This window comes from Lepidochelys kempii, chromosome 20, assembly GCF_965140285.1.
Source record: "Lepidochelys kempii isolate rLepKem1 chromosome 20, rLepKem1.hap1, whole genome shotgun sequence".
Classification (NCBI taxonomy): Eukaryota; Metazoa; Chordata; order Testudines; family Cheloniidae; genus Lepidochelys; species Lepidochelys kempii.
In genome coordinates this window covers 12,635,120-12,661,232 of record NC_136399.1, presented here as the reverse complement: position 1 = coordinate 12,661,232, position 26,113 = coordinate 12,635,120, and the positions used below count along the sequence as shown (strand labels likewise).

Genomic DNA, 26,113 nt, shown 5'->3' with positions numbered 1-26,113 from the left:
ACAGCCGGGCCCTCAATAGCAGAGAGGGCAACAACATGTGGTCACTACAGGAGCGGGGACCATTTGGAATCGCTGCCCTAAAGGCTCTGTCACCCAGACCAGGCACCTCTGTGTCCGCGTGAGGCGAGGGAGTCTTGCTTCTGCAGATGGAGAGCGAGCCCAGGGAAGGCCAGCACTGCCATGTCCACAACCCTGACTGTACCACACCAGGAACGGCCAGGCCCTGCTGCAGGCAGGGGTGGCAGGTTTGTAGAAATTTTGGTGGTGCCCAGAACCCGCCACCCCCAAACTCTGCTCCCCACCTGCCTAAGGCTCTGGGAAGGAGTTTGGGTGGGGGAGGGGGTCTGGGGTGCAGGCTCTGGGATGGAGTTTGGGTGCTGGGTGCAGGCTCTGGGCTGAGGCAGGGGGTAGGGGGGCAGGAGGGGATGAGGGGTGCAGGCTCTGGGACAGCTTTTGGGTGCAGGTTCTGGGCTGGGGGTGGATGTGTAGGAAGGGGTGAGGGGTGCAGGCTCTGGGACGGAGTTTGGGTGCAGGCTCTGGGCTGGGGGTAAGGGTGTAGGAGGGGGTGAGGGGTGAAGGCTGTGGGGCTGAGGAGGAGAGGTTTGGGGTGTGGGAGAGGCTCAGGGCTGGGGCAGAGGATTAGGGTGCTGGGGGATGAGGGCTCTGTCTGGGGCTGGAGTTGAGGGGTTTGGGGCTTTGGAGAAGGGTAGCCTGCCCTGCCATTAGTGAATTAGGACCCTGCGGCAGCAGTTGATGCCAGGCAGAGCAGAGTCAGGATGAGTGGCAGGCTCGGGGCCGGGGGAGAGACCCAGCCCCAAACATTGGTGGAGCCGGGCCCCCTGAGCCCTGAATACTGGTGGAGCCCGGGCACCATGAGCCCATAGGACTCGTGGCCCCTGGCTGCAGGTTCTGACGCACCCGCTGAGCAGGGAGTGGAGGACTGTCATCAGGGTAAGCGGGTGTACTCAGCACCTGCCAGGCTCAGCTCTTTGTGTGCCATTTGCACCGGGCAGAGCGGGAGTGGGATCCTCCCAACTGGGATGGCACAGTGCGCCCAGGTGACGGCACCAAGCTGCACTGGCTCTGGGTTCGCAATGACAGGCAGCAGGGTGAAGGCACCAGGCAGGCCACTCTGACTCCAGCGTTGCTGTGACCAGCGCCGGGGGAAGGGGAGGGATAGGATACAGAGGGACCTAGACAAATTGGAGGATTGGGCCAAAAGAAATCTGATGAGGTTCAATAAGGATAAGTGCAGGGTCCTGCACTTAGGACGGAAGAACCCAATGCACAGCTACAGACTAGGGACCGAATGGCTAGGCAGCAGTTCTGCGGAAAAGGACCTAGGGGTGACAGTGGACGAGAAGCTGGATATGAGCCAGCAGTGTGCCCTTGTTGCCAAGAAGGCCAATGGCCTTTTGGGATGTATAAGTAGGGGCATAGCGAGCAGATCGAGGGACGTGATCGTTCCCCTCTATTCGACATTGGTGAGGCCTCATCTGGAGTACTGTGTCCAGTTTTGGGTCCCACACTACAAGAAGGATGTGGATAAATTGGAGAGAGTCCAGCGAAGGGCAACAAAAATGATTAGGGGACTGGAACACATGAGTTATGAGGAGAGGCTGAGGGAGCTGGGATTGTTTAGCCTGCAGAAGAGAAGAATGAGGGGGGATTTGATAGCTGCTTTCAACTACCTGAAAGGGGGTTCCAAAGAGGATGACTCTAGACTGTTCTCAATGGTAGCAGATGACAGAACGAGGAGTAATGGTCTCAAGTTGCAGTGGGGGAGGTTTAGATTGGATATTAGGAAAAACTTTTTCACTAAGGGGGTGGTGAAACACTGGAATGCGTTACCTAGGGAGGTGGTAGAATCTCCTTCCTTAGAGGTTTTTAAGGTCAGGCTTGACAAAGCTCTGGCTGGGATGATTTAACTGGGAATTGGTCCTGCTTCGAGCAGGGTGTTGGACTAGATGACCTTCTGGGGTCCCTTCCAACCCTGATATTCTATGATTCTAAGGCACCAAGTCGCACTGACTCTGGGTTCACAGTGAGAGGCAGCAAGATGATGGAGCCAGGCCACACTGACTCTGGTATCGTGGAGACCGGTGCCAGGGTGACAGCACCAGGCCACACTGACTATGGGTTCATGGTGACCGGTGCCAGGGGACAGCGCCAGGCCACACTGACTCCGGGTTTGTGGTGACCAGTGCCAGGGGGCAGCGCCAGGCCGCACTGACTCCGGGTTTGTGGTGACCGGTGCAGGGTGACAGCACTAGGCCACACTGACTATGGGCTCATGGTGACCAGTGCCAGGGGGCAGCACCAGGCCACATTGACTCCGGCTTTGTGGTGACCAGTGCCAGGGGGCAGCGCCAGGCCGCACTGACTATGGGTTCATGGTGTCCAGTGCCAGGGGGCAGCGCCAGGCCGCACTGACTCCAGGATGGTGGTGACCGGTGCCAGGGGACAGCTCCAGGCCTCACTGACTCCGGGTTCGTGGTGACCGGTGCAGGGTGACAGTGCCAGGCCACACTGACTATGGGCTCATGGTGACCGGTGCCAGGGGGCAGCGCCAGGCCACACTGACTCCGGGTTCGTGGTGACCGGTGCAGGGTGACAGCGCCAGGCCACACTGACTATGGGTTCATGGTGACCGGTGCCAGGGGGCAGCACCAGGCCACACTGACTATGGGTTCATGGTGACCGGTGCCAGGGGGCAGCGCCAGGCCGCACTGACTCCGGGTTCGTGGTGACCGGTGCAGGGTGACAGCGCCAGGCCACACTGACTATGGGTTCATGGTGACCGGTGCCAGGGGGCAGCGCCAGGCCGCACTGACTCCGGGTTCGTGGTGACCGGTGCAGGGTGACAGCGCCAGGCCACACTGACTATGGGTTCATGGTGACCGGTGCCAGGGGGCAGCGCCAGGCCGCACTGACTCCGGGTTCGTGGTGACCGGTGCTCACCTCACTCCCTCGTAGACTGTGCTATTCCACATCGCCATTCTGATTGTGCTGGTTTTCGGGTGCATGTGGCTCCTCCTCGCATGGTGACAGCTCATCAATGGATGTCTGGTTAGTGATCCCTGGAGAGACAGGGCATGTGGGGCACTGGGGCTTGCTCATGAGACAGGGCGGCAGGGACCCCACTCAGGATGGAGCTAGTGAATGTGGACCATTGGCTCCATGGCCTCGCTGTGGGGTGCCATGAGGGGGTTGCTTCGTGCCACCTGAAATAGGTAGGCATGTGGACTGAGCTGAGACCTGCCAACTTGTCTCATGCAGGGCCGCAGACCCTGCCACCAGGGGGTTGCCATTCGGCTAACGTGCAGCCTGCATGGGCTGGAGTGTCTGGCCTTTCTCCATCTCACTCCACTTCCCTGTGTTGGTTTGGTTTTGGAATTAGATGAACAGCTTCCGCTGGCCCCCGTCTGCCTGCTCCCAGGAGCACCTGCAACCCTCAGCCCTGTGGGCCATGCTGCCACAGCCACAAGCCCTGCTCAGAGCCCACCTGGCTCCCTCACTCCCCTGGTGCAGGAGCGAGGTTCACAGAGCCAGGCCCTTCCTCCCGTGCCACTACTGTCCCTGGCCGGGACCGGTGAGGAGCGATGTGCTGCTCCCAGGCTGGGCCTGACTCAGTCCAGAGGGTGCGGGGGCACAGTGAGATCAGCCTGAGAATTTCTCAGATGTGGGGGGGAGGGATTCTCCTCAAAGGGCCCCAGGTCCTGGGGAACCCCCCACCCCTCGCAGCCCTGCATGCCCAGTACGTACCGCTGGCCGCTCGCTCCTTCCACTTCTGCTTGTTCTCCTGGATGTACTTGGTCCAGGTGGAGCGGAAGCTGGTGATGTCGGTGTTGATGTCACCCAGCTCTGAATGCTCGTCCAGGGAAGGCTGTCTCCATTGGGAGCTGCAGGGAAGCCAGAGGGGGCAGTGCCAATGTAGTGTGGGAACCACACCAAGGCTGGGGTGCACGGCAGGGAGCCCCAACAGTCGGGACAGAGGGGCTGGGGCTGGGCTGGGCTGAGGTGAGGACACTGCAGGCTTAATCTCCTCCACTCCAGCCTACGGCCATGGGAGCTGCCTGCACCCAACAGCTCAGCACATCAGCCCCTCAGCTGGAGTAACAAATAACCCTGGATGCACCTGCTCCTTCACAGACAGGGGCAGCTGAGATGAGACCCCCTGACCCCGGCCTCGCAGCTCCCAGTCCCTTGCACTGAGACCCCCCACTGCCTCCTCAGAGCGCCTGCTAATGAGGCTGGGAAGTGAGATTGCCATCCAGTGGCAGGAGCAGGGGGAGCAGTAATGCTGCCGGCCTGAGGACAAGAACAGCTGCCAATAGGGAGGCTCTGCTGGTGCTGACCCCAGGGAAGGGGCAGTGCTGAGTTCTGCTGGACCCACTGCTCCATCCTCCTTCGGGACTCCCCACTTACTCCCCTCAGACCTGTTCCATCCTCTGCTGATGGTGTTATGCACAAGGCCAGCAGGGGGCGAGCACAGATCACACACGAGACAGCTGGGAGCCGTAGCCGGGCAAACCTTTCCCAGCAACACCCCAGGGGGGTGGCATTTGCACGTGGCTGTGGGGCCTGCACTGGCAAACACAACCATGTGAAAGTCATGCAAAATTTGTCCAGGCTCAATTATCCCTTCATGGTGTTGGTGTTCACAGGCACCCCGTGTCTAGAGGGGCACCTGCCACCAGCACGACAAACCCCACTGTCTTTGGTCACTTGCTAAGTCTTGTGGCTAAGGACTCCTGGGTTCTATCCCCCACTCTAGGTGTGGAGTGCGCTCTAGTGAGTTAGAGCAGGGGTAGCTGAGACAGGACTCCTGGGTTCTATCCCCATTTCTACAGCTTACTTGTTTGGGGCCTGATCCGAAATGCATTCAAGTCAATGGAACGACTCTGGCTCAGGCCTTCTGCCCTTGGGCTCATTGGCTCGGTCTGACCCTCAGTCTCCCCTGGTGAAATGGTGCTAACGCTGAACATTCGCTAATGGTGAGGCTCAGGCACTGCAGCCTGGAGCCATCGGCGGGGTCCCAGCTGGGTCACTGGCCTTTGGCTCTCACACTGGCATGTGCACACAGAGCTGCTGTGAAGCTCTGAAGTTGGGCCATGACTCCCAGCTACAAAAAGGAGCCATTTACGCAGAGCTTGACTTTGCCCAAGGCCACGCCTGGCCCTGCTACCCACCTCCCCAGAGCCTTGCGGCGATAAAGGCCTTTGGAAGCGACACCTTGAAATTCCCCTTTGTTCCCATAGAGAAAAACCATCGCCTGTAACTGCTCCAGGGCCCAGCAGGGACTCAGGCAGGCAGCACAACTGGGAACCTGCCTTTACAACATGGCAGGGGCAGACTGGGCTGGAGCTGCAGCCCAAACTCAGGCTGAACCAGCATTTTGCTGGCAGTCTGGGGAAGTCTCCACGATGGTTGTTTTACATATTCCTGGTGCTCTGAAGTGGGGGGGAAGGGGGGTCTTTTCTTAGGAGACTCTTCAAAGTCATCTCATCTAGAGCAGTGAGATTAGCATCTCATTTGCATAAGGATCAGCTGACGGTACTGCCAGAGCTGGATGTTCAGGCAGGTCCCAAAGCTTCCAGCATCTTTCCTTTCATGGCCATGTCGGACTGCATCCAAGGGAATCTCTGGGTGGTGGGGAAGGATGCCCAGGGGAACGTACATGGCTCATGGGGATACTAGGGCTCGTCAGCACACATGGGGCTGGACGTGGGTAACTTCACTGGAGGAACATCGCTGTGGTCAATGAAGTTCCACTGAGATAAGTGGCCCATTGCTCTGAGCTGGTCCTGGAGCTGCGACTCCTCTGTCCAGATGTCGGCTGGTGGATCTTGCTCACATGCTCAGGGTCATGCTTGTGGCCAGATTTGGGGACAGGAAGGAATTTCCCACCAGGTCAGATTGGCAGGGACCTTGGGGGCAGGGGTTCAACTTCCTCTGCAGCTTGCAGCAAGGATTGCTTGCTGGGATCATCTGGGCAGAGCCTACCTAATCAATTCCCTGCCCTGGCAGGGGCCTTGGCTATTGGTGGCACCCGGTCTCTCCTCTCCTCTTCTCTGCCTGTGGCCCACAACAGCGTAGCTCTCTGAGGCCTGAGTACATTGGTCTGAATAAAGTCATTGGGCCCAACCTAGGGGTGGCTGGGTGATAGTCAATGGCCTGTGCTGGAGAGGAGGCCACGTTCAATGAGCTGATGGTCCATTCTGGCCTTAAACTATGGAGCAAGAGGAGAAGCAGGCTCATTCACCCTTCCTAGTAGTGTCAGCATTTTACACATGGAAAAACCGAGGGATTGCGAGACACGATTTACCTGCAGCCGCATCATGAACCAGTGGCAGAGATGGGACCAGAACCCAGGCATCCTGCTGTCCAGTCTCACGGGCATTCTTCTGTGCTGTGCTGGCTCTTGAGGCCCAGGGGCTCATACAGCAGCACCAGCCTACAGGGGGGTCTGGCCCCTCTGGACAGCATCGGGGGCTGCCTCACTTTACTAGTGTTTCAGTCTAATTCTATTTCTGGACAGGGAGTGCCCCTGAGGGCAGGGTCAGAGGACACAGGCCCATCTAGTCCACGGCACTGACCCCAGTGAGGAGCTGGCCCAGCCCAGCAGACATCCCCTTCGAACATCTCCGAAACACTTAATTAAGATAAATTCCTCGAGGCTGAACGACCGTCCCACAGCCAGAATGGAGACACCGGCAGAGGTTTTCCTGATCCCTGGGCTGTGGAAGGCCCAGGCTCACATCCATGCTCTGAATTGGGCTAAGCTGGACCTGGACCCTGTGTCTCCCCAGCCAGTGGCAGATTAATGATTTTGCCACCCCTAGGCCCTGAAATAATTGCCGCCCCCATAAGAACTTGTTTTTAGTTTTTTTACAAATTCGCACCCTCGTTGGTGTTTTCAATAAGTGCTGTGATTGGTAGAATCTCGGCATCCATAGACACCGATTCCGTGGGTGCTCCGGGGCTGGGTGCAGAGCCCCCACCAGCAGCTCTCCGCCCTGCGCCCGGCCCCAGCTCACCTCTGCTCTGCCTCCTCCCCTGGGCACACCGCTGGGTTCTGCTTCTCCCTGCTCCCTGCCAGCGCTTGTGCATGAAACAGCTTCGCGCAGCTGGGAGGAAGAGGGGGGAACGCCGCACTCTCAGGGGAGGAGGTGGGGCTAGGATTTGGAGAAGGGGACCAATAGGGGCAGGGAGGGGCAGAGTTGGCGGGGGGACTTTGGGGAAGGGGTTGGGAAGGGGTGGAGTTGGGGCGGGGGCAGGGGGGCACGAGCACCCACCGGCGCTGGGGGAACTTGGCGCCTCTGGCTGCTATTATAAATTTGCTGCCCCTTCAAATTTGCTGCCCGAGGCTTAGGCCTTGTCGGCCTAGGCGATAATACGCCGCTGTCCCCAGCCCCGGTGAGCACCTGGCCCGCTGGGTACTTTGGGGTGCGTCTCTCTCGCTTTCTCTCTGGGTTTTTGCCAGAAAGGTCTAAAGGTCTCAGTTCTGTCCCAATGTGGAACTAAACCAAATGCCAAAACCTGGACAGTTTTCACACCATGAAATCCTTGTTTTCTTGCCAGCTCTACTTTGTCCCTCCACCCCCACTGAGAACAATTGGGATCCTCCCCTCCCCCATTCCCCATCCTTGAGCACAATGAAGAATTCCCCTCCCCCCAGAACAATGAGATCTGCTGGGACAACCTGGCCCTAGGGCTCTGGGTTCTGCCCATGAGATCCAGGCCCCAGGCCCCCAACAGTGTGACCACCTCCTGGAGGGGATATTGAGGCAACACAAGGCACCAACAGCTCCCCTGCGCCAGGAGGCCTGGAGCCGGCCAGCCACTGACACCCCAGAACTCTGTGGTACTGGCTGGGAAGGAATCAGTGACTTGCCTAGGCAGTCCCCACAGACCAGACTTCGACCAGGACATGCAGCTTGCCCTGCCCTGCCCTGAGGATCTCTGCAGTCAGACGTGAACACAGCACCCCCACTTCCCTTGGCACAAGAGATCTGGACTGGGCCTATGTACTGAGTGTGCAGCCTGGGAGCCAGGACTCATAGATTCATAGATTCATAGATTCATAGATATTTAGGTCAGAAGGGACCATTATGATCATCTAGTCTGACCTCCTGCACAATGCAGGCCACAGAATTTCACCCACCACTCCTAAAAAAGACCTCACACCTATATCTGTGCTATTGAAGTCCTCAAATTGTAGTTTGAAGACCTCAAGGAGCAGAGAATCCTCCAGCAAGTGACCCGTGCCCCATGCTACAGAGGAAGGCGAAAAACCTCCAGGGCCTTCCAATCTGCCCTGGAGGAAAATTCCTTCCCGACCCCAAATATGGCGATCAGCTAAACCCTGAGCATATGGGCAAGATTCATCAGCCAGATACTACAGAAAATTCTTTCCCGGGTAACTTGGATCTTACCCCATCTAAAAACCCATCACAGGCCATTGGGCCTATTTACCATGAATATTTAATTACCAAAACCATGTTATCCCATCATACCATCTCCTCCATAAACTTATCGAGTTTAATCTTAAAGCAAGATAGATCTTTTGCCCCCACTACTTCCCTCGGAAGGCTATTCCAAAACTTCACTCCTCTGATGGTTAGAAACCTTCGTCTAATTTCTAATCTAAATTTCCTAGTGGCCAGTTTATATCCATTTGTTCTTGTGTCCACATTGGTATTGAGTTTAAATAATTCCTCTCCCTCTCTGGTATTTATCCCTCTGATATATTTATAGAGAGCAATCATATCTCCTGGGTTCCAATCCCAAATCTCCTATATGCTTGCTCTGTGTCCCTTCCCTGTGTCGTGCCTCAGTTTCCCCACCTGGAATGTAGGGATAGTGATACGACCCTGCATTCCTGAGCACGCTGAAAAACTACAAGGGCATCAGTGCTAGTAACACTCCCCTGAGCTTTCTAGCTGCTGTGTGTCCCCGATGCTAGTGCTCACCTGCTCTGCTGGCTGGAGGAGGACTTAGACTTGGAGCCTTCTTCCATCAGCGGGAGGACAAACTTCTCTGCCACGTCCGTCAGCACCGAGAAAGTGGGCTCCACGATGAAGTCGATGAAACCTGCGGAGGCAGAGGGAGGTGGCATTAGAATGCGATGCACCTGGAACCCCACTGTGCCACGGACCCCTGAGCCAGCAGGGCTGCATGCACAGATATGAGGGCATGGCCTGGCCCAACGGGCAGGCAAGTCACCAAATATATCAGGGCAGGTGTGTGGTGGGGGGAGGGAGCGACTCACCGATCTGGGACTGGGCCACCAGCGTGGACTTGCGATCACAGAGCGGAGAGAAGGGCAGGCCCAGCTCAGCCTCCTTGTCCCCCTGCGGGAAACAAGACAAAGAGCACCATTATCCCTGCCAAACGCCTGGGGCACCCAGCTCCAGGGTGACGCAAGAGCAGCCTGGGCACAGGAGAGGGATTCAGTGGACTCAGCTACTGCTGTGAGCCTGGGAAATACGAGCCAGGACACCTGGGTTACATACTCAGCTGGTCCAAAACACAGGATTCAAACTGTCCCTGGGCATGAGGCTCAATCTATCTGCCACTGAGCAGCCCGGCCCCTGGGGCAGGACAGCAGGTGTGAAGCCGAAACTACTCGATCTGCACACGATTGACTGTCTGTGTCTCTGGGAGTGAGTTTGGTTCACACAGTGAGCGTTTGTAGCTGCAAATGCCTGTTTTCACACTCCAGTGGGGATGAGTCTGTAGTGACATCCCATGGCCACATGGCATCGCAGTCCCCACACTGCTGTTGCAACCCGAGACCCTGCGGCATCGCAGTCACCACGCCGCTGTCGCGCCCCGAGGCCCCGCGGCATCGCAGTCCCCACAACTCTGTCGTCTCCTGAGGCCACGCGGCATCGCAGTCCCCACACCGCTGTTGCACCCCGAGGCCATGCGGCATCGCAGTCTCCACGGCGCTGTCACGCCACGAGGCCCCGCGGCATCGCAGTCACCACGCCGCTGTTGCACCCCAAGGCCCCACGGCATCGCAGTCCCCACACCTCTGTTGTCTCCCGAGGCCACGTGGCATCGCAGTTCCCACGCCGCTGTCGTCTCCCGAGGCCACGCGGCATCGCAGTCCCCATGCCGCCGTCGTCTCCCGAGGCCACGCGGCATCGCAGTCACCATGCTGCTGTCGTGCCCCGAGGCCCCACGGCATCGCAGTCCCCATGCTGCTGTCGTCTCCTGAGGCCACGCGGCATCGCAGTCCACACGCCGCTGTCGCACCCCGAGGCCACGCGGCATCGCAGTCCCCATGCCGCTGTCGCACCCCAAGGCCATGCGGCATCGCAGTCGCCACGCTGCTTTCGCGCCCCGAGGCCCCACGGCATTGCAGTCCCCACGCTGCTGTCGCACCCCGAGGCCACGTGGTATCGCAGTCCCCATGCCGCTGTTACACCCCGAGGCCACGCGGCATTGCAGTCCCCACGCCGCTGTCGCGCCCCGAGGCCCCGCGGCATTGCAGTCACCACAACTCTGTCGTCTCCTGAGGCCACGCGGCATCGCAGTCCCCACACCGCTCTTGCACCCCGAGGCCATGCGGCATTGCAGTCCCCACACCTCTGTTGTCTCCCGAGGCCACACGGCATCACAGTTCCCACGCCGCTGTCGTCTCCTGAGGCCACGCGGCATCGCAGTCCCCACGCCGCTGTCGCACCCCGAGGCCACGCGGCATCGCAGTCCCCACACCTCTGTTGTCTCCCGAGGCCACGCGGCATCGCAGTCCCCATGCCGCCGTCGTCTCCCGAGGCCACGCGGCATCGCAGTCTCCACGCCACTGTTGTGCCCCGAGGCCCCACGGCATCGCAGTCCCCACGCTGCTGTCGTCTCCTGAGGCCACGCGGCATCGCAGTCCCCACGCCGCTGTCGCACCCCGAGGCCACGCGGCATCGCAGTCCCCATGCCGCTGTCGCACCCCAAGGCCACGCGGCATCGCAGTCTCCACGCCGCTTTCGCGCCCCGAGGCCCCACGGCATTGCAGTCCCCACGCTGCTGTCGCACCCCGAGGCCACGTGGTATCGCAGTCCCCATGCCGCTGTTACACCCCGAGGCCACGCAGCATTGCAGTCCCCACGCCGCTGTCGCGCCCTGAGGCCCCGCGGCATTGCAGTCACCACGCTGCTGTCGCACCCTGAGGCCACGTGGCATCACAGTCTCCACACCGCTGTCGCACCCCGAGGCCACATGGTATCGCAGTCCCCACGCCGCTGTCGCACCCGAGGCCCAACGGCATTGCAGTCCCCACGCCGCTGTCGCACCCCGAGGGTATGCAGCATCGCAGTCACCACGCCGCTGTCGCGACCTCTGTCGTCTCCCAAGGCCACGCGGCATCGCAGTCTCCACGCCACTGTCGCGACCTCTGTCGTCTCCCGAGGCCCCACGGCATCGCAGTCCCCACGCTGCAGTCGTCTCCTGAGGTCACGCGGCATCGCAGTCCACACGCCGCTGTCGCACCCCGAGGCCACGCGGCATCGCAGTCCCCATGCCGCTGTCGCATCCCAAGGCCACGCGGCATCGCAGTCTCCACGCCGCTTTTGCGCCCCGAGGCCCCACGGCATCGCAGTCCCCAAGCTGCTGTCGCGCCCCGAGGCCACGCGGCATAGCAGTCCCCACGCCGCTGTCGCACCCCGAGGCCATGTGGCATCGCAGTCTCCACGCCACTGTCGCGCCCCGAGGCCCCGCGGCATTGCAGTCCCCATGCTGCTGTCGCGCCCTGCGGCCCCACGGCATTGCAGTCCCCACGCTGCTGTCGCGCCCCGAGGCCCCACGGCATTGCAGTCCCCACGCCGCAGTCGCACCCCGAGGCCATGTGGTATCGCAGTCCCCATGCCGCTGTCACGCCCCGAGGCCCCGCGGCATCGCAGTCTCCACGCCGCTGTTGCACCCCGAGGCCACGTGGTATCGCAGTCCCCATGCCGCTGTCGCGCCCCGAGGCCCCGCGGCATTGCAGTCCCCACGCTGCTGTCGTGCCCCGAGGCCCCACGACATCGCAGTCACCACACCTCTGTCGTCTCCCGAGGCCACGCGGCATCGCTGTCCCCACGCCGCTGTCGCACCCGAGGCCCCACGGCATCGCAGTCCCCACGCCGCTGTCACACCCCGAGGCCCCGCGGCATTGCAGTCCCCACGCTGCTGTCGCGCCCCGAGGCCCCGCGGCATTGCAGTCCCCACGCTGCTGTCGCGCCCCGAGGCCCCGCGGCATTGCAGTCACCATGCTGCTGTCGCGCCCCGAGGCCACGCGGCATCGCAGTCTCCACGCTGCTGTCGCGCCCCGAGGCCCCACGGCATCGCAGTCCCCACGCTGCTGTCGCGCTCCGAGGCCCCGCGGCATTGCAGTCACCATGCTGCTGTCGCGCCCCGAGGCCACGCGGCATCGCAGTCTCCACGCCGCTGTCGCACCCCGAGGCCACGTGGTATCGCAGTCCCCACGCCGCTGTCGCTCCCCGAGGCCCCACGGCATCGCAGAGTGGGATCGAGTGGGGGTGCGGAGGGAGTCAGGACTCCGGGGTTCCGTTCTCAGCTCTGCTACTGGCTTTGAGCCATGTTCCTTCCTCTCTCTGTGCTCCGCCCTTGCTGTCGGGGAACTCCATTATTTTGTGCAGCCCACAAGCTCCTTGGCTGGAAGAGGCTCTGGGCTTGGCTCTCTGCTGTCAGGGGGGCTGGGTTCGGAATCACTGCCCCAGCCAGAAATACCCAGCTCAGCAATGGCTCAGAAAGGCTGGTTGGTACTGCAGAGTCACAGGGAAGATCGTGCCACCAACAGGGCAACACGGGGGCAGGCCCACACTTGGGGGAGACCAAGGGGGGTCACAGCAGGGATAACTGAGCTTCAGTGCCTTACCTGGGGCCCTCGGGCTGTTAGGCTGCGTAAGGGAATCGTCCTCCCCTGGCCAAGAGGAGCCGGTTCGGGGGAAGCCTGATCCCACTCTCCACCGGCAGCCTGGGTATGGACTCTCCCTGGCAGCGGGTGACACTGAAATCACTGGGGATCTCTCCCCTCCTAGGACAGGTTCCTGAGACTGCAAGCTCCTGGGTCCCCTGAGCTGCTTCTGACCAAGGCCTGGAACCCCATGGGCTCATCTGGTTTTAAAGGGAGCTGGGAAGAGCTGCAGGCCTTGGGGACCGGCTGAGCCTCCCCACGGTACCTGTCTGAAGAACTCCTCCATCAGAGCCTTGGTCCAGCGGCTGTGGACGCTCCATTGCTTGGTGGGGTGGCTGATGTCGGCTGCATGCAACAGCAGCGACAGCGCTTTCGATTTATCGATCCTGCAGAGGGAGGCGCAAAAGGCGTAGTGAGGGAGGGGCCCTGCTCTCTACCCGGCCTCCACCCAAGCACGGTCTGGCCCCACCTCTCTTCACCCCTGGCGCCCAGACACAGCCCAGCACACCTGGGCACAGAGTTGTGTGCACACCTGCACACAGGCACGTTCACACACACCCACCGCCATGCACAGACGCAATTCAGCTCAACAGTGTGCAGGCTATTACCATCACCTGCTCTGTCCGTCTGCATCTCCCCGGCCAGAGCCAGGGATTCCAGCCTCCAGCCGAGCTAGAGCAAAGCTTTTAGAGCCAGACTCCAAGGGTCCATCTAGGCTGCAGCGGGAGCCGTAATTCCCAGCTCTGATGGAGCTAGTGCGCTGAACACAGCAGTGTGGCCACAGCATCAAGGCAGCGAGAATACACTGCCTGAATACACACCCAGGATTTCACATGGGATTTTAGCCTGCACCACCACCCGTGCCACTGCGGGCACAGTGCTCTTTGTAGCATGTCATCTCCATCAAAGCTACCGAGTGTCCGTACACCCAAGCTGGGAATGACAGCTCCAGCCGCAGGACAGAGTGACCCCACATGACTGAGAATCCACTGCACCCCGGGGCCAGTCGTTCCAAGGGTTAATTCTCCTCACTTAACCTTTTGCACCTTATTTCTAGCCTGAATTTTTTGAGCTTCTGCTTCCAGCCATTGGATCGTGCTCTGCCTTTGAGTGCGAGATTAAAGAGCTCTTTGCTCTCAGAAATCTGCTCCTGTGTAGGGATTTACAGGCCAGGATCAAGTCAGCTCTTACCCTGCTGTTTGATAAGCTAAATAGATGGAGCTTCTTCCGTCTCGCCCCAGCAGGCAGTTTCTCCAGCCATTGAATTGTCCTTGTGGCTCTTCCCTGAACACTCTCCAATTTGTCTACATGGTGCATGCAGACACATGTACACGCACAGGCACATGCAGACACACGTCTGTGGACACGCAGGCGTGTGTGGACATGTGTGTGCGTACACATACGCACACAGACCTGCACAGCCAAAGCATGCGCGCACACACACACACACAATGCACACCCCCTGCCCAGCACACATCCCACTCCCAAAATCCACATGTGACACACACATTTCTGTCACCCACCTCAGCTGCACACAAAGCCACCCGTGCTCATAAACTTCCTACGTGCACAAAGCACCTGCCCCCCGCCCCCCGCCAACACCACCTCTTGCTTCCCCTTGAAGCAACACTTTCCTTCAGCGGCCTGGAAAGACACCTCCACCCCCACCCCTTCACTCACCTCTCCAGCTGCTGGAGGGAGGTTTTCATGGACTTGACCTGCTGGAAGTGACAGGACATGTCCGTGGCCAGGACCATCTCAATCACCAGGGACCGCAGCTCCCTGCCCCATGTGGAGAAACAGACATGTGATCACTCCTGTACAGCCAGCCACTCAGCCCGTTGCACACGCCCCACCCATTGCATTTTATGAACTGGCCCCTTTGTGGCTGCTCTGTCAGCACAACACAATGAACCTGAGCTGGCAGCTGCCCCCAGCGCTCCCCATTAAGAGGTCCCCCCCACACAGAAGGCTCGGAAATAGAGTTAGCAGAGCCTCAGGCTGAATGAGCTCCCTGCCCTATTCCCCACCAGGCCCTCAGCACCACCCTCTGTGCATGAATCTCAGAGAGACGTACCCCCATCATTAACCGCTTCCACCATGATGGGGTGCTTTACTGTTGCTCCGTGCTAAAAATCCCATCAGCAACTCACTAACTAGGCTTTTTGTGCTGTGTCTGTACAGTGCCAGCACACGGGGTCCTGCTCCAGGACGAGGGCCCCGAAGTGACACAGTAACTCAACTGATAAATCATAAACACGGAGGGGAGGAAGGTCCCCTCTCTGCCTCCGTTTCGATTTGGGACGGGGGGGCCGATGTCTGTATCTGCTGCCCAGTGTTCTCTGCGCTGAGCGGATACATATGATCATAGGCAGACACCTGCAATGTGCTCCCTGCTGGCCAGATGAGCAGCATGATTAGCCACTTATTTGCAACCCAGTGGCTCGCAGAAGTGAAAGGGACACGGGCTCTGGGGGTCCTGCAGAGGGACAGGAGGGCAGGGCCTTACACAAACTCATCCTTGGCCAGATTAATGAAGATGTTCATCTCGTCCTCCTGCATCATGCGGAAGACGGCGCTGATGTGGTGGTTCTCCAGCACCGAGCGGTCGTTGTACAGGATGGCGCAGTCAGACCTGGGACCAGAGGAGCCATGGCTAAGATTTGGGGCTGGGGAGAGGCCACCCCGGGCAGGCAGCCGGCTGCTATCACAACCACATCACTGAGAGATGAGTGAACCAGCACAGCGTAGATAAGATTGGGCCTGATTCTGCCCCAGAGCTCATGCTGGAACGGGCCCAATTCTTCATGGAGTGCAGACCAGGCCCAATCCTTCACAGAGCGCAGACCGGAGCAGGCCCAATCCCCCCAGAGCGCAGGCTGAAGCGAGCCCAATCCTCCCCTAGGAGCACAGGCTGAAATGGGGCGGAATCCCCCAGAGCGCAGACCAGAGCGGGCTGAATCCTTCCCCAGAGCACAGGCCGAAGCGGGCCCAATCCTCCACAGAGCTCAGGCTGGAGCAGGGATGGGCAAACTATGGCCCGCCAGCCATTTTAATCTGGCCCTTGAGTTCCCGCTGGGGAGCGGGATCTGGGACTTGCCAGCGCTCCAGCTGGGGAGCAGGGTCGGGGGCCGCTCCACGCAGCTGCTGGAAGCAGCAGCATGGCCCCCTCTCCGGCTCCTATGCGTAGGGGAAGCCAGGGGCCTCCACTCTGCATGCTATCCCTGCACCAAGCGCCGCCCCTGCAGCTCCCATTGGCTGTGAACCGCAGCCAATGAGAGCTGCAGGGGCGGTGCCTGCGGATGGGGCAGTGTGCAGCAGAGCTGCCTGGCCATGCTACTTGAGGTAAGCGCCGCCCAGAGCCTGCATCCCTGAGCCTCTCCCCATGCCCCAACCCCCTGCCCCAGCCCTGATCCCCCTCCTGCCCTCCGAACCCCTGGGTCCCAGCCCAGAGCACCCTCCTGCACCCCAAAGTCTTCATCCCCAGCACCACCCCAGAGCCCGCACCCCCAGTCGAAGCCTGCACCCCTTCCCGTATCCCAGCCTCCTGCCCCTGCCCTGATCCCCCTCACGCCCTCCGAACCCTGCGGTTCCAGCCCAGAGCACCCTCCTGCACCATTGGATCCCGGGCTGGAGGGGCCGTGCCATGCGCTGCCACCTGGGCACTCACTTGGTCTGAATGTGGAAGCTATTGGTGGTGCCCGTGTGCTCATAGTCGTGGATGGCAGCTGCAAAGATGATGGCCAGGACCTCAATCTCCGTCAGACAGTGCTGGGGGGCAAAGACGCTGTTAGTGCCCACGCGGGGCCCTGCCCAGCTCAGCACCCTGGCCTGTCCCTGGGCAGAGGTGCAGGAATCACTGCTCCTACATAACCTGGGGGGGGGGGGGGAAGGTTGGCAGCAGGCACCTTAATATAGTGACCCCACTATATTAAGAGTCCCCACTATATTAACAGTCCCTCCAGCCTGTTCCTGACTCCTTCTCAGGGGCTGCAGCCCAGGCTATGCTGGCAGCAGGGAAAACACAGGTGCCAGGTGCAGGTGATGGCTGGGCTGGGCAGGAGGAAGCAGCCAGGGCCCGCCCAGGGAGCTGGGAGAAGGAGGGCACTCAGGTCCATTCACCCTCCTGACGCTGGGCTGGTTTCTCCACCTGCCTGTTTCTGTGATGGTGGAGAGGCCGCTAGGGTGCGCTGTGCTCCTTGGTAACAATGCAGCCCCTTGCACTGGAACCAGGGGAACCAGGCAGCTCTTACATGGGTTTGGACCAAGACGCAGATCCCAGTACCCCCAAAATCTGGGGAAGTGGTGCTGGATCTGACCCACTCCCAGCCTGGGCCCTGACTCTAAAACTGGCTGAACCAAACTCTGGATCCCCACAAACTTGGGAAAGAGCCAGGACGGAGCTTCCCCCTCCCTGTCTTGTGCAACTAGGAGCTTGGAGCAGCTGCTGCTGAGTGCTGTGGGAGATCCCCTGCCCTCCACCCGTGGGCACCAGGGAGGAAGTAGTAGCATGCCCTGATCGTCCCACCTCCCCCCATTAGCCACCAGCCAGTGGAGAGACCAGACCGTGACCCCTCAGCATGAACCCAGGTGAGGGGCCCTGGACACAGCGAGCTGGCACAGCGCCCACATACCACCATGCCAGTGCGCAGCAGGAAGCAGTGCACAGTCTGGGTCACGTCAGCCGCATGGATCTGGTTGTGGTAGGGGTTCTTGTATTTCCCATAGCCAGCCTCCAGTGCGTCCAGTAAGGTCATTAAAAACACAGTGGGGATCTGCGGAGCAAGGAGACGGTGGTCAGGCTGCAGCACCAGAGCCCTGAGCCAGCAGCATGCAAGCTGGGCGCCCCTTGTGCGCTGTGGGGGTATCTGCCTGCCAGAGAGGGCTGCCAGCCTGTACTGGAGCCAGAAATATCACCACGTAATAACCCTAGGGGCAGCCAGGAAGGATTGATGGAGAAATTGAGGCACGGAAACAGCCAAGTGACTTGCCAAAGGCTGCCCAGGTGGGAAAAGGACTCAAGCACTCCTGGCTCCCAGACCTGTGCTTGTGCCACTAGGCCACAGACCTCCGAGCTCCCCCCAGGGCAGTGGCCTGCTCTCCCACTGTGGTTTTGGGGGATCTTGTTCTATTTGCTGATGTCAGACGGGCTCAGGCCTCATCCTGCAGGGACTTACTCACTGGAGTAACTGCTGCTGCTCCCATGGGTAAAGCCACATGTGTCTTTGAGCAGTACCTGCAAAGAGGCCAGGGAGTGAATGGGCCCCAGGACTCCCCCAGCCATTGAGGGGCTCCATGGGGCCAGGCTGAGGCTGAGGCCCACAAGCAGGGGGCAGCCCTGCCCTGCCTGTTCTATGGTATTGCAGCTGCCCGAGAGCTGCATGGTCCAGGGATCACCACACTGCCAGCCCTGTTGCCAGAGCCCTGCCATACGCAGAGGGCAGAGAGGAGACAGGGGGTGGATGTGCTGTATGTCTAGTCCCGACCCTGCTGTGAGTGGGGAGAGGAGCATCACACCTGAGTCCATTCCCTCGGGGGCAAAGGAGAGTCTGCTCCAGAGATTGGCATGTGGAGACAGCCTCTGCTTCTGCTCCCCCTCGCCCGTCACAGCCAGTCTGACACCTCTGCTCTCCAGCCAGGAGCAGTCAGTGCAGCACCCAGCACAATGGGCTCTGACCCTGGATTGGGCTCCTTGGTGCTACCATTTGGGAAATCAACAATATCTAGACCAACACACTGTCAGAGCTTCCAGCCTCCTCGGGCCACCACACCCACCGTGGCTGCAGAAGGGAAGCACCAATCTGCTACGCCAGGGTCCTTGACCTATATGCCATGACTGTGGTGCCTGTGGGAAGGTCTCTGGGACTGGGGCTCGACTCTGCTCACAACAATCTGGAGCAGTGCCAGCGACTCCTAGCAGATGTACGGCAAAGAGCAAAGACGGGCACTGGAAATCGGGCCCTGCAGGGCACTTGTGCTGCCCAGCGCAGCACCATGGACTCCTTTGCCCATTGCAGCCCTGTGCCCACTCCAGCCCCTCCCACCCAGGCACCCAGACAGGGCTGGCTCGGAGTTTAGTACATCTTCTGCCCCACGTAATCAACACTCGGGCAATAACCGTGGCAGCTCTTGGCACGTGACCCCTGCCAGAAGCCATTTTGCCTCAGGGCAGCTCCCTGTACCCAGCCTGGCACTGAGCAGCCAGGACCCCTGAATGAGCCTGGGTCACTGATGTGGACAGTCTCCGTCTCTAGGTCCCTGTATGGCAAGGCGTCCCAGCATGCACTGCTCCATGGTGCTGTTCCGTGCACGTCTCCTGGGTGCGCTGTCCCTGTTGAGGCACCACGGGTAGCTGCCCGGATTTTCCCAGCATGCACTGAGGCATGCACTCAGGCAGTGTGTCTGGGGTGGATGCGTGTCATGCTGCAGCAGGGACATGGCTCAGACATGTTGATTGCCACCTTCTCGGAGGAGTTGGGCACCGGTTGTTTGCATGGATGGGCCAGTGCCTGAGATGGCCCCTTTCAGCCATGTTGAAAAGCCGCCAGGGGATGTGATCTTGGGAACCACAGACCCCTGCCTTCCCCTTGCTCTGTGGCTCTGCCTGGAGCAGTCCCAGAGAGCCCATTAGCATCTCCTTCCTGCTAGAGCCCAGGAGCTCCCGATCCCCCCATCAGTCACCAGCATGTGGGTGGGAAAACACCCTGCGTGTGGGCACCACAGCTCAGCCCCAGGCAGCGATGCCAGCTTGTGCAGGGGACCAGGGAGCTGCCCCCAACCTGTCTCAAAGGGCTGGGGCACTGACCTGGGGAGCTGGCTCACACACCGCTCCCCACGCTCCTCAGGCGGGATGCTGACGGAGCCCCCTGCTCTTGCAGTTTGTTCCATGGTGTGAGATACATGTGTTTCTGCTGGGACCTTGTTTTATTGTTTCACAGACGGGATCATTAGATCATCTAGTCTCAGCCCCTGGGCAGCACAGGGCAGGGGATTTCACCCAGACACCTGGTACCAAGTCTAAAGACTTGCGCTTAATCAAAGCAGGTTTGGCCCCAGCAGAGAAGAGGAGAGACCGAGGTGCCACCAATGCCCAAGGCCCCTGCCATGGCAGGGAGTTGATTAGGTAGGATCTGCCCAGATGATCCCAGCAGGTGATCCCTGCTCCCTGCTACAGAGGAAGGTGAAAACCACCAGGTTCCTGCCAATCTGACCTGGGGAGAAAATTCCTTCCCAACCCCAAAGCTGGCGACTGTGTGACCCTGAGCATGTGAGCGAGATGGGTGCCTGTGTCATGCCTGGACAACGGAGAGCATTGCGGAGAACGGGAAAAGCAAGTAGGGCTGTTCACACAAACCTCATCCCCATCAGTTACTGTCAATGGGTGAACATAACCGGCCCCGCAAGGGAGCGAAGAAAAACAGTCAATGCTTGGACAGACATGCACACCTGGGCACTGACATGCACACTCAGACACACACACGCCCCGACACGCATGCCCGGGAACACACACGCACAGACATGCGCATGCAGATCACAGGCATGCATACTCCTACGCCAGACATGCATGCACATCCCTACTCATGCACACACGTGCAGACTGATACACATACGTGTGCCTATGTAACCCAGGCCTGCTGGGAGTGGCACTCTGTCCCCCTCTAGTGGTACCTAGCCCAGCTAGCGATTGATGAGTCTGCTACCGCCTTGGCTAAGAGCCACAAGGTTTTTAGTTCATGCGGTAGAGACTCATGCATTGAGCTCCAGAGGTCCCAGGTTCAATCCCGCCCAGTGTCTGAGGGCGTTACACATACACACGCACACACATACCCACCTAAGCCTCTGTGGAGCCGGGAAGGTCGCCGTGACCTCTCCATTCAGCTGGCTTAGAGAAAAACTTAGGGGATCTCTTCTCTGCAAGGCCCAGCCCTTCCATTGACAAACAGAGGCCGGCACCCAGCCCCAGGAATGGGTCCAGGGCTGCTGTGACCACACCGGGCCTGTTCGGGTGCTGGCTCTGCTGGCCACACCCCTGCACTGTGTCCCCCAAACCTCCTTCCCAGCTGAGTGCTGGGGACAGATCTGGGCTGTGTAGAGGGTTGGAGATCCTGGTATCACTCATGGGCTCCTGTTCTACTACCCATTGGATCTTCCAGCCCTCTGGGGCTGAGTGGGCAGGAGGCTGCTGATGGGGCATGATAAAGGGCAGGAGACTGGGTTGGGGGCAGCTGATAGGGCTTATGGGGCGGGGGGGCTGGTGATGGGGCCTGGTGGGGACAGGGGGCTGGTGATGGGACATGGCGGGGAGCAGGATGCTGGTGGGGGGCGGGGGAGAAGGTGGCAGGCTGCTGACCTTGAAGCGGCTGTTGAGGTTGTGTCTGGTGAGCAGCTCAAAGACAATGGTGCGCAGGGCGTGGTCCTCCGTCACCCTGTTCAGCGCAAACACGTCAAAGCACCACAGGTCCAGGGTCTGCGGGAGAAGGCAGAGCGGAAGTCACACCTCCGCTCCGTGCAGCAAGGCTGGGGAGGGACAGGCAGCTTGGCGCAGGGCCGTGGCAGGCAGGGGGCGCACTGCCTGAACCAGGCTGGGAGGAGCTGGCATAGGGCTAGGCTGGGTCCCATTCCAGGTGGCAGAGTTACATCCAGGGGGCCTTTGAAACACCCTGTATCCAGCACAGGCAGCATGAGCTGCGAATGGGTGCAGGGGCAAAGCGTCTGACCTAGGGAAGCAGGACAGGGAGGGGCACCGACACCCCAGCTAAGGGTAGGAGGGGGTTGTGCCTGTGGTTGTGGGGGGCCCTGTCCATCAGCCTGGTGCAGCCCTGCCCAGCCAATACATGTCACATGTCACAGGAAGAGGTGATGGGGATTTTCAGGTGCTGGGAGGGGACAGCGCTCGTGTGACACAGCAGGGCTGGGCCGGGTGACCCCTCCCAAGCAATGGGCATAGCAATGCAGCCTTCGTGGGGCCAGCTTTGGCTCTGCCAGCACAGGGCAGAGTCATGCTCGGCTCTGATGGCCACAGGGAAACAGGGGTGAGCAGCACAGAGGATGCCAGGCTGCCACCGGCTGCAGCCTCCGCCCCCATGGGAGCCATGGCCCGTCTCACGGGCAGGGTCAGGGGCATGGGGAGCAGCAGGCACCTCCCCTCCCTGCTGTTACCTTCAGGCAGTTGATGACAGAGGTGGAGTAGTTAGGTCCCACGGCTGTGTACGTCCGGCGGAACATCCTGCGGGGAAAGGGAGCAGCAGGTGAGACTGTGGCCCTGCTCCCCATTTGCCAGAAGAGGGTGCTAAGGCAGGTAGCCAGCCCAGAGAGGCAGATCCCCTGCCATGAGAGGCGAGGGGTGTGTGTGATCCTGCTTGAGCCTTCCCCAGAGTCTCAGAGCACTCAGCAGACATTCAGCCTCATTCTCCACTCCCACACCCAGTGTGGGGAGCATCCCTGGACACAATATGGGAAACTGAGGCACAGAGAGGGGCGGTGACTATACTGTCTCCCTTCCCAGAGCCAGGTATGGAACCCAGGAGTCCAGACTTCCTGCTCCCCCACTCTAACCACTAGACACTCTTCCCCTCCCAGAGAGTCCTGGCTCCCAGTCCCCATGCTGAAATCACCAGATCCCAGTGGCCTCCCAGATCCAGGAATAGAACCGAGGAGTCCAGGCTTCCAGCCCCCTCCACCAGGCAGGGAGCTTTCTCCCTACATGCCAATACAGCACCCTGCAAACTCCCCGTAGACAGCCCCCGCCATGCCCCCCAGCTCCGAACCTCTCGACGAAGATGCCGGCCTGAACAGCATGGACAATGCTGCGGAACTTGGGCTTCTCCTCAGAGCGCCGGCCCTTGGCACGGGTCTGCTGGGTGAAGGTGGAGGCCAGCCAGTCCCGCACCTCGGACGGCACTGCGTCCGACTTGATCTCCTGCAGCTCATCCTCTGTGTCCAGGATTTGCCTGAAACGGAAACTGCCAGTGAAGCAGGAATGGACACGCACCACCCCCCACGCTCCATCCCTCTCCCCTCATATGCCCCTATCAGCACAGCATCCCATGCCCTATACATGCCACTTGCCATCCTCCAATATGCCCCTGTCAGCATGGCATCCCATCCCCTGTATGTCCTCCTCCCATATACCCCTGTCAGTATGGTAGCAGATGACAGAACAAGGAGTAATGGTCTCAAGTTGCAGTGGGAGAGGTTTAGGTTGGATATTAGGAAAAGCTTTTTCACTAGGAGGGTGGTGAAGCACTGGAATGCGTTGCCTAGGCAGGTGGTGGAATCTCCTTCCTTAGAAGTTTTTAAGGTCAGGCTTGACAAAGTCCTGGCTGGGATGATTTAGTTGGGGATTGGTCCTGCTTTGAACAGGGGGTTGGACTAGATGATCTCCTAAGGTCCCTTCCCTTCCAACTTCTTTGATTCTATGATTCATGGCATCCCATCCTCTGCACAAACGCCTCCCATATACCCCTGTCAGCATGGCATCCCATCCCCTGCATGTCCTCCTCCCATATGCCTGACAGCATGGTATCTGATCCCCTGTATCTCCTCCTCCCATACACCCCTGTCAGCATGGCATCCCATCCCCTATGAGATGCTGGCATATCTTGTGCCAGCTCATGTCAAGGCGCCATGTCTCAACTGGTTTCAGAGTAACAGCCGTGTTAGTCTGTATTCGCAAAAAGAAAAGGAGGACTTGTGGCACCTTAGAGACTAACCAATTTATTTGAGCATGAGCTTTCGTGAGCTACAGCTCACTTCATCGGATGTGAACTGAACTGAACACTGACAACTACGTAGCTGGAACCAGTCTGGCTGTTGAGGTTGTGTCTGGTGATGTAATATTAAAATAGGTATTAGAATTATAAGAATTTGTTTAGACTTTATGAAACACTTGTGAGTTGCTGTCTGCATTAATCTCACTTACAGCATCTGTATCCCATTTGGTCTGTAACTGTTAATCACCAGACAGGAGAGAAGCATTAAGGAGAGTGTAAATACAAGTCTCCAACAAGAGCTGAAAGAAAAGGAGTACTTGTGGCACCTTAGAGACTAACCAATTTATTTGAGCAAAGGTGCCACAAGTACTCCTTTTCTTTTTGCGAATACAGACTAACACGGCTGTTACTCTGAAACCAACAGGAGCTATTAGCTCCTGCCCAACTAAGGAGGCCCATCAACACTGAATGTCAGAGGACAAAAGGCTTTGCTGATTGCTCTCCCCCACCATGAGTTCCTCCCAACAGCTGAATGTACAACTTCATGCAGAAGGGGGAAAGAAATAAAAAGTGCTAACAAGGAGGAACTGTATCTTTTGTATTGCTTGGACTCTTGGAGGCAAGGATTGCTCGGCAAAAGATCCCCAGTTGCTTAGCCTTGGTTAGCCCAAAAGGACATATGAGCTGCACATTATAGAAGTGTCTATTACCTTTTGAAATTTAAGATCGGAACGCATTTGTGTATGTTTTTCTGCTTTAACCTTGTAAATAACTCTTATTTTCTTTCCCTAGTTTATAAATCTGTATATAGTTTAGTATAGAATTGGCTACACGTGTTGTCTTTGGCGTGAGATCTAAGGTGCTACTGACCTGGGGTAAATGGTTGGTCCTTTGGAACTGGGAGTAACCTGACTATTGCTGTGATCCTTGGTGTAAAGTGTTAGGATATAGATATTCAGGCCTGTCTGTAAAGGCCTATCATCTAAGAATTTAGGTGTATTCTTATCACTTGGCTAGTTAGAGGTATAAAAGAAAGAATCAAAATCACTGTCTGCCAGTGTAAGGTCCTTCTCTTACTGTGACAGTCTGAGGCCCTGTTCTTAGGCTAAGGCCTTTGGCTAAGCAGCAGAGGCAGCCATAAGCTAGGAAGCGAACAGTCACCTCTTCACATTCCCAACTAGTCACATTGAAATAAGGTGCTATTGGGCTGTCAGGCACTATCAGGACAGGATTGTATTCCTATCACCTCCAGAGAAAGGGAAGTGCCTAGAAAATGTAAAAGGAAACTTAGTTTGATAGCATCCTGTCTGGCAAGAACTCACTTATCAATAGCTGGGATGTGAAATCCTCACTTCTGTATTGTTTTGTCATTATAGTTCCCACTTTGCTATTGTTTGTCTGTATAATCTCTGTCTGGTTCTGTGATTGTTTCTGTCTGCTGTATAATTAATTTTGCTGGGTGTAATCTAATTATTGTGGTGGGATATAATTGGTTAGCTAATCATGTTACAATATGTTAGGATTGGTTAGTTAAATTTCAGTAGAATAAGATTGGTTAAGGTATAGCTAAGAATATTACTATATAAATTAGGGGCAAACAGGAAGTAAGTTGGGATTCGAAAATAAGGAAAAAGGAACTTGTATTTAAGCTTGCTGGAAGTTCACCCCAATAAACATTGAATTGTTTGCACCTTCGGACTTCAGGTATTGTTGCTCTCTGTTCATGCGAGAAGGACCAGGGAAGTGGGAGAGTGAAGGAATAAGCTCTCTAACATAAGGGACCATCCGTCACAAAGGCAGGCTGCCCTGCATGGCAAGACAGATCAGAGTACCGAGAGGGACTGTCTGTGACTCTGTGGTTAGATTGTTACATTGCCTGAGGAGTTTATACTTGATAATTGATTGGTGAAATCTAAGCACAGAACTCACCAACAATTGGGGATTGTGTCCTGGTCCTTAACAGTCTGCCCGGAGGCTGGTACTGATGCTCTTGAGCCACTGCAGGACAGCTTGACACCCTATACTCTTCCCCTCCATCTCCCAGGCACCACAGCACCCTGTCCTCTATGCACCCCCCACACTCCTGTCAGCACAGCACCCCATCCCCTATATACTCTCCCTCCATATGCCCCATCAGCAAAGCATCTAATCCCCTATGCACTCCCACCCACCCACCCCTGTCAGCAGGGCACCCCATCCCCTATACATCCTCCCCAGGAGGGAGTGTCCCCCATACATCCCCTAGTGTCCCCAGGGGGCACTATGGGGCAGGCACACCCCAGCCTACCTGGTCTCATCGATGTAGACGGCCTCCAGCAGTGAAGCTGTGTACTCCAGGTTCTTCTTCAGCTCCTCGATGTTCACCTCGCCATTCTCCAGCTGCTTCACCATGTACCTCAGCCTGCAAAACAGGACAACCCTGGGTCACCCCTTGCCTGTGCCAGCACCCCCTGCCTGCCATGGGGGGAACTGCTGCATGGAT

The 26,113-nt window shown here is 58.4% G+C and overlaps 1 protein-coding gene across 4 annotated transcripts in view; it reads right to left on the bottom strand.

The window, feature by feature from the left end:
- Positions 1-26,113, bottom strand: part of PDE1B (phosphodiesterase 1B) — a 149,783-nt gene that overhangs the window by 3,997 nt on the left and 119,673 nt on the right. For all 4 annotated transcript variants that reach the window (XM_073318684.2, XM_073318683.1, XM_073318682.1 and 1 more), the window contains 13 exons: positions 25,919-26,032; positions 22,687-22,869; positions 22,079-22,145; positions 21,270-21,386; positions 17,554-17,694; positions 16,590-16,690; positions 15,429-15,554; positions 14,600-14,701; positions 13,185-13,305; positions 9,275-9,356; positions 8,976-9,096; positions 3,766-3,902; positions 2,962-3,080 (listed from right to left, as the gene is read on the bottom strand). In XM_073318684.2, coding sequence (XP_073174785.1) covers positions 2,983-3,080; positions 3,766-3,902; positions 8,976-9,096; positions 9,275-9,356; positions 13,185-13,305; positions 14,600-14,701; positions 15,429-15,554; positions 16,590-16,690; positions 17,554-17,694; positions 21,270-21,386; positions 22,079-22,145; positions 22,687-22,869; positions 25,919-26,032 — 1,510 coding nt within the window. In that variant the 3' untranslated portion in view covers positions 2,962-2,982. The remainder of the gene's footprint in view (positions 1-2,961; positions 3,081-3,765; positions 3,903-8,975; positions 9,097-9,274; positions 9,357-13,184; positions 13,306-14,599; positions 14,702-15,428; positions 15,555-16,589; positions 16,691-17,553; positions 17,695-21,269; positions 21,387-22,078; positions 22,146-22,686; positions 22,870-25,918; positions 26,033-26,113) is intronic.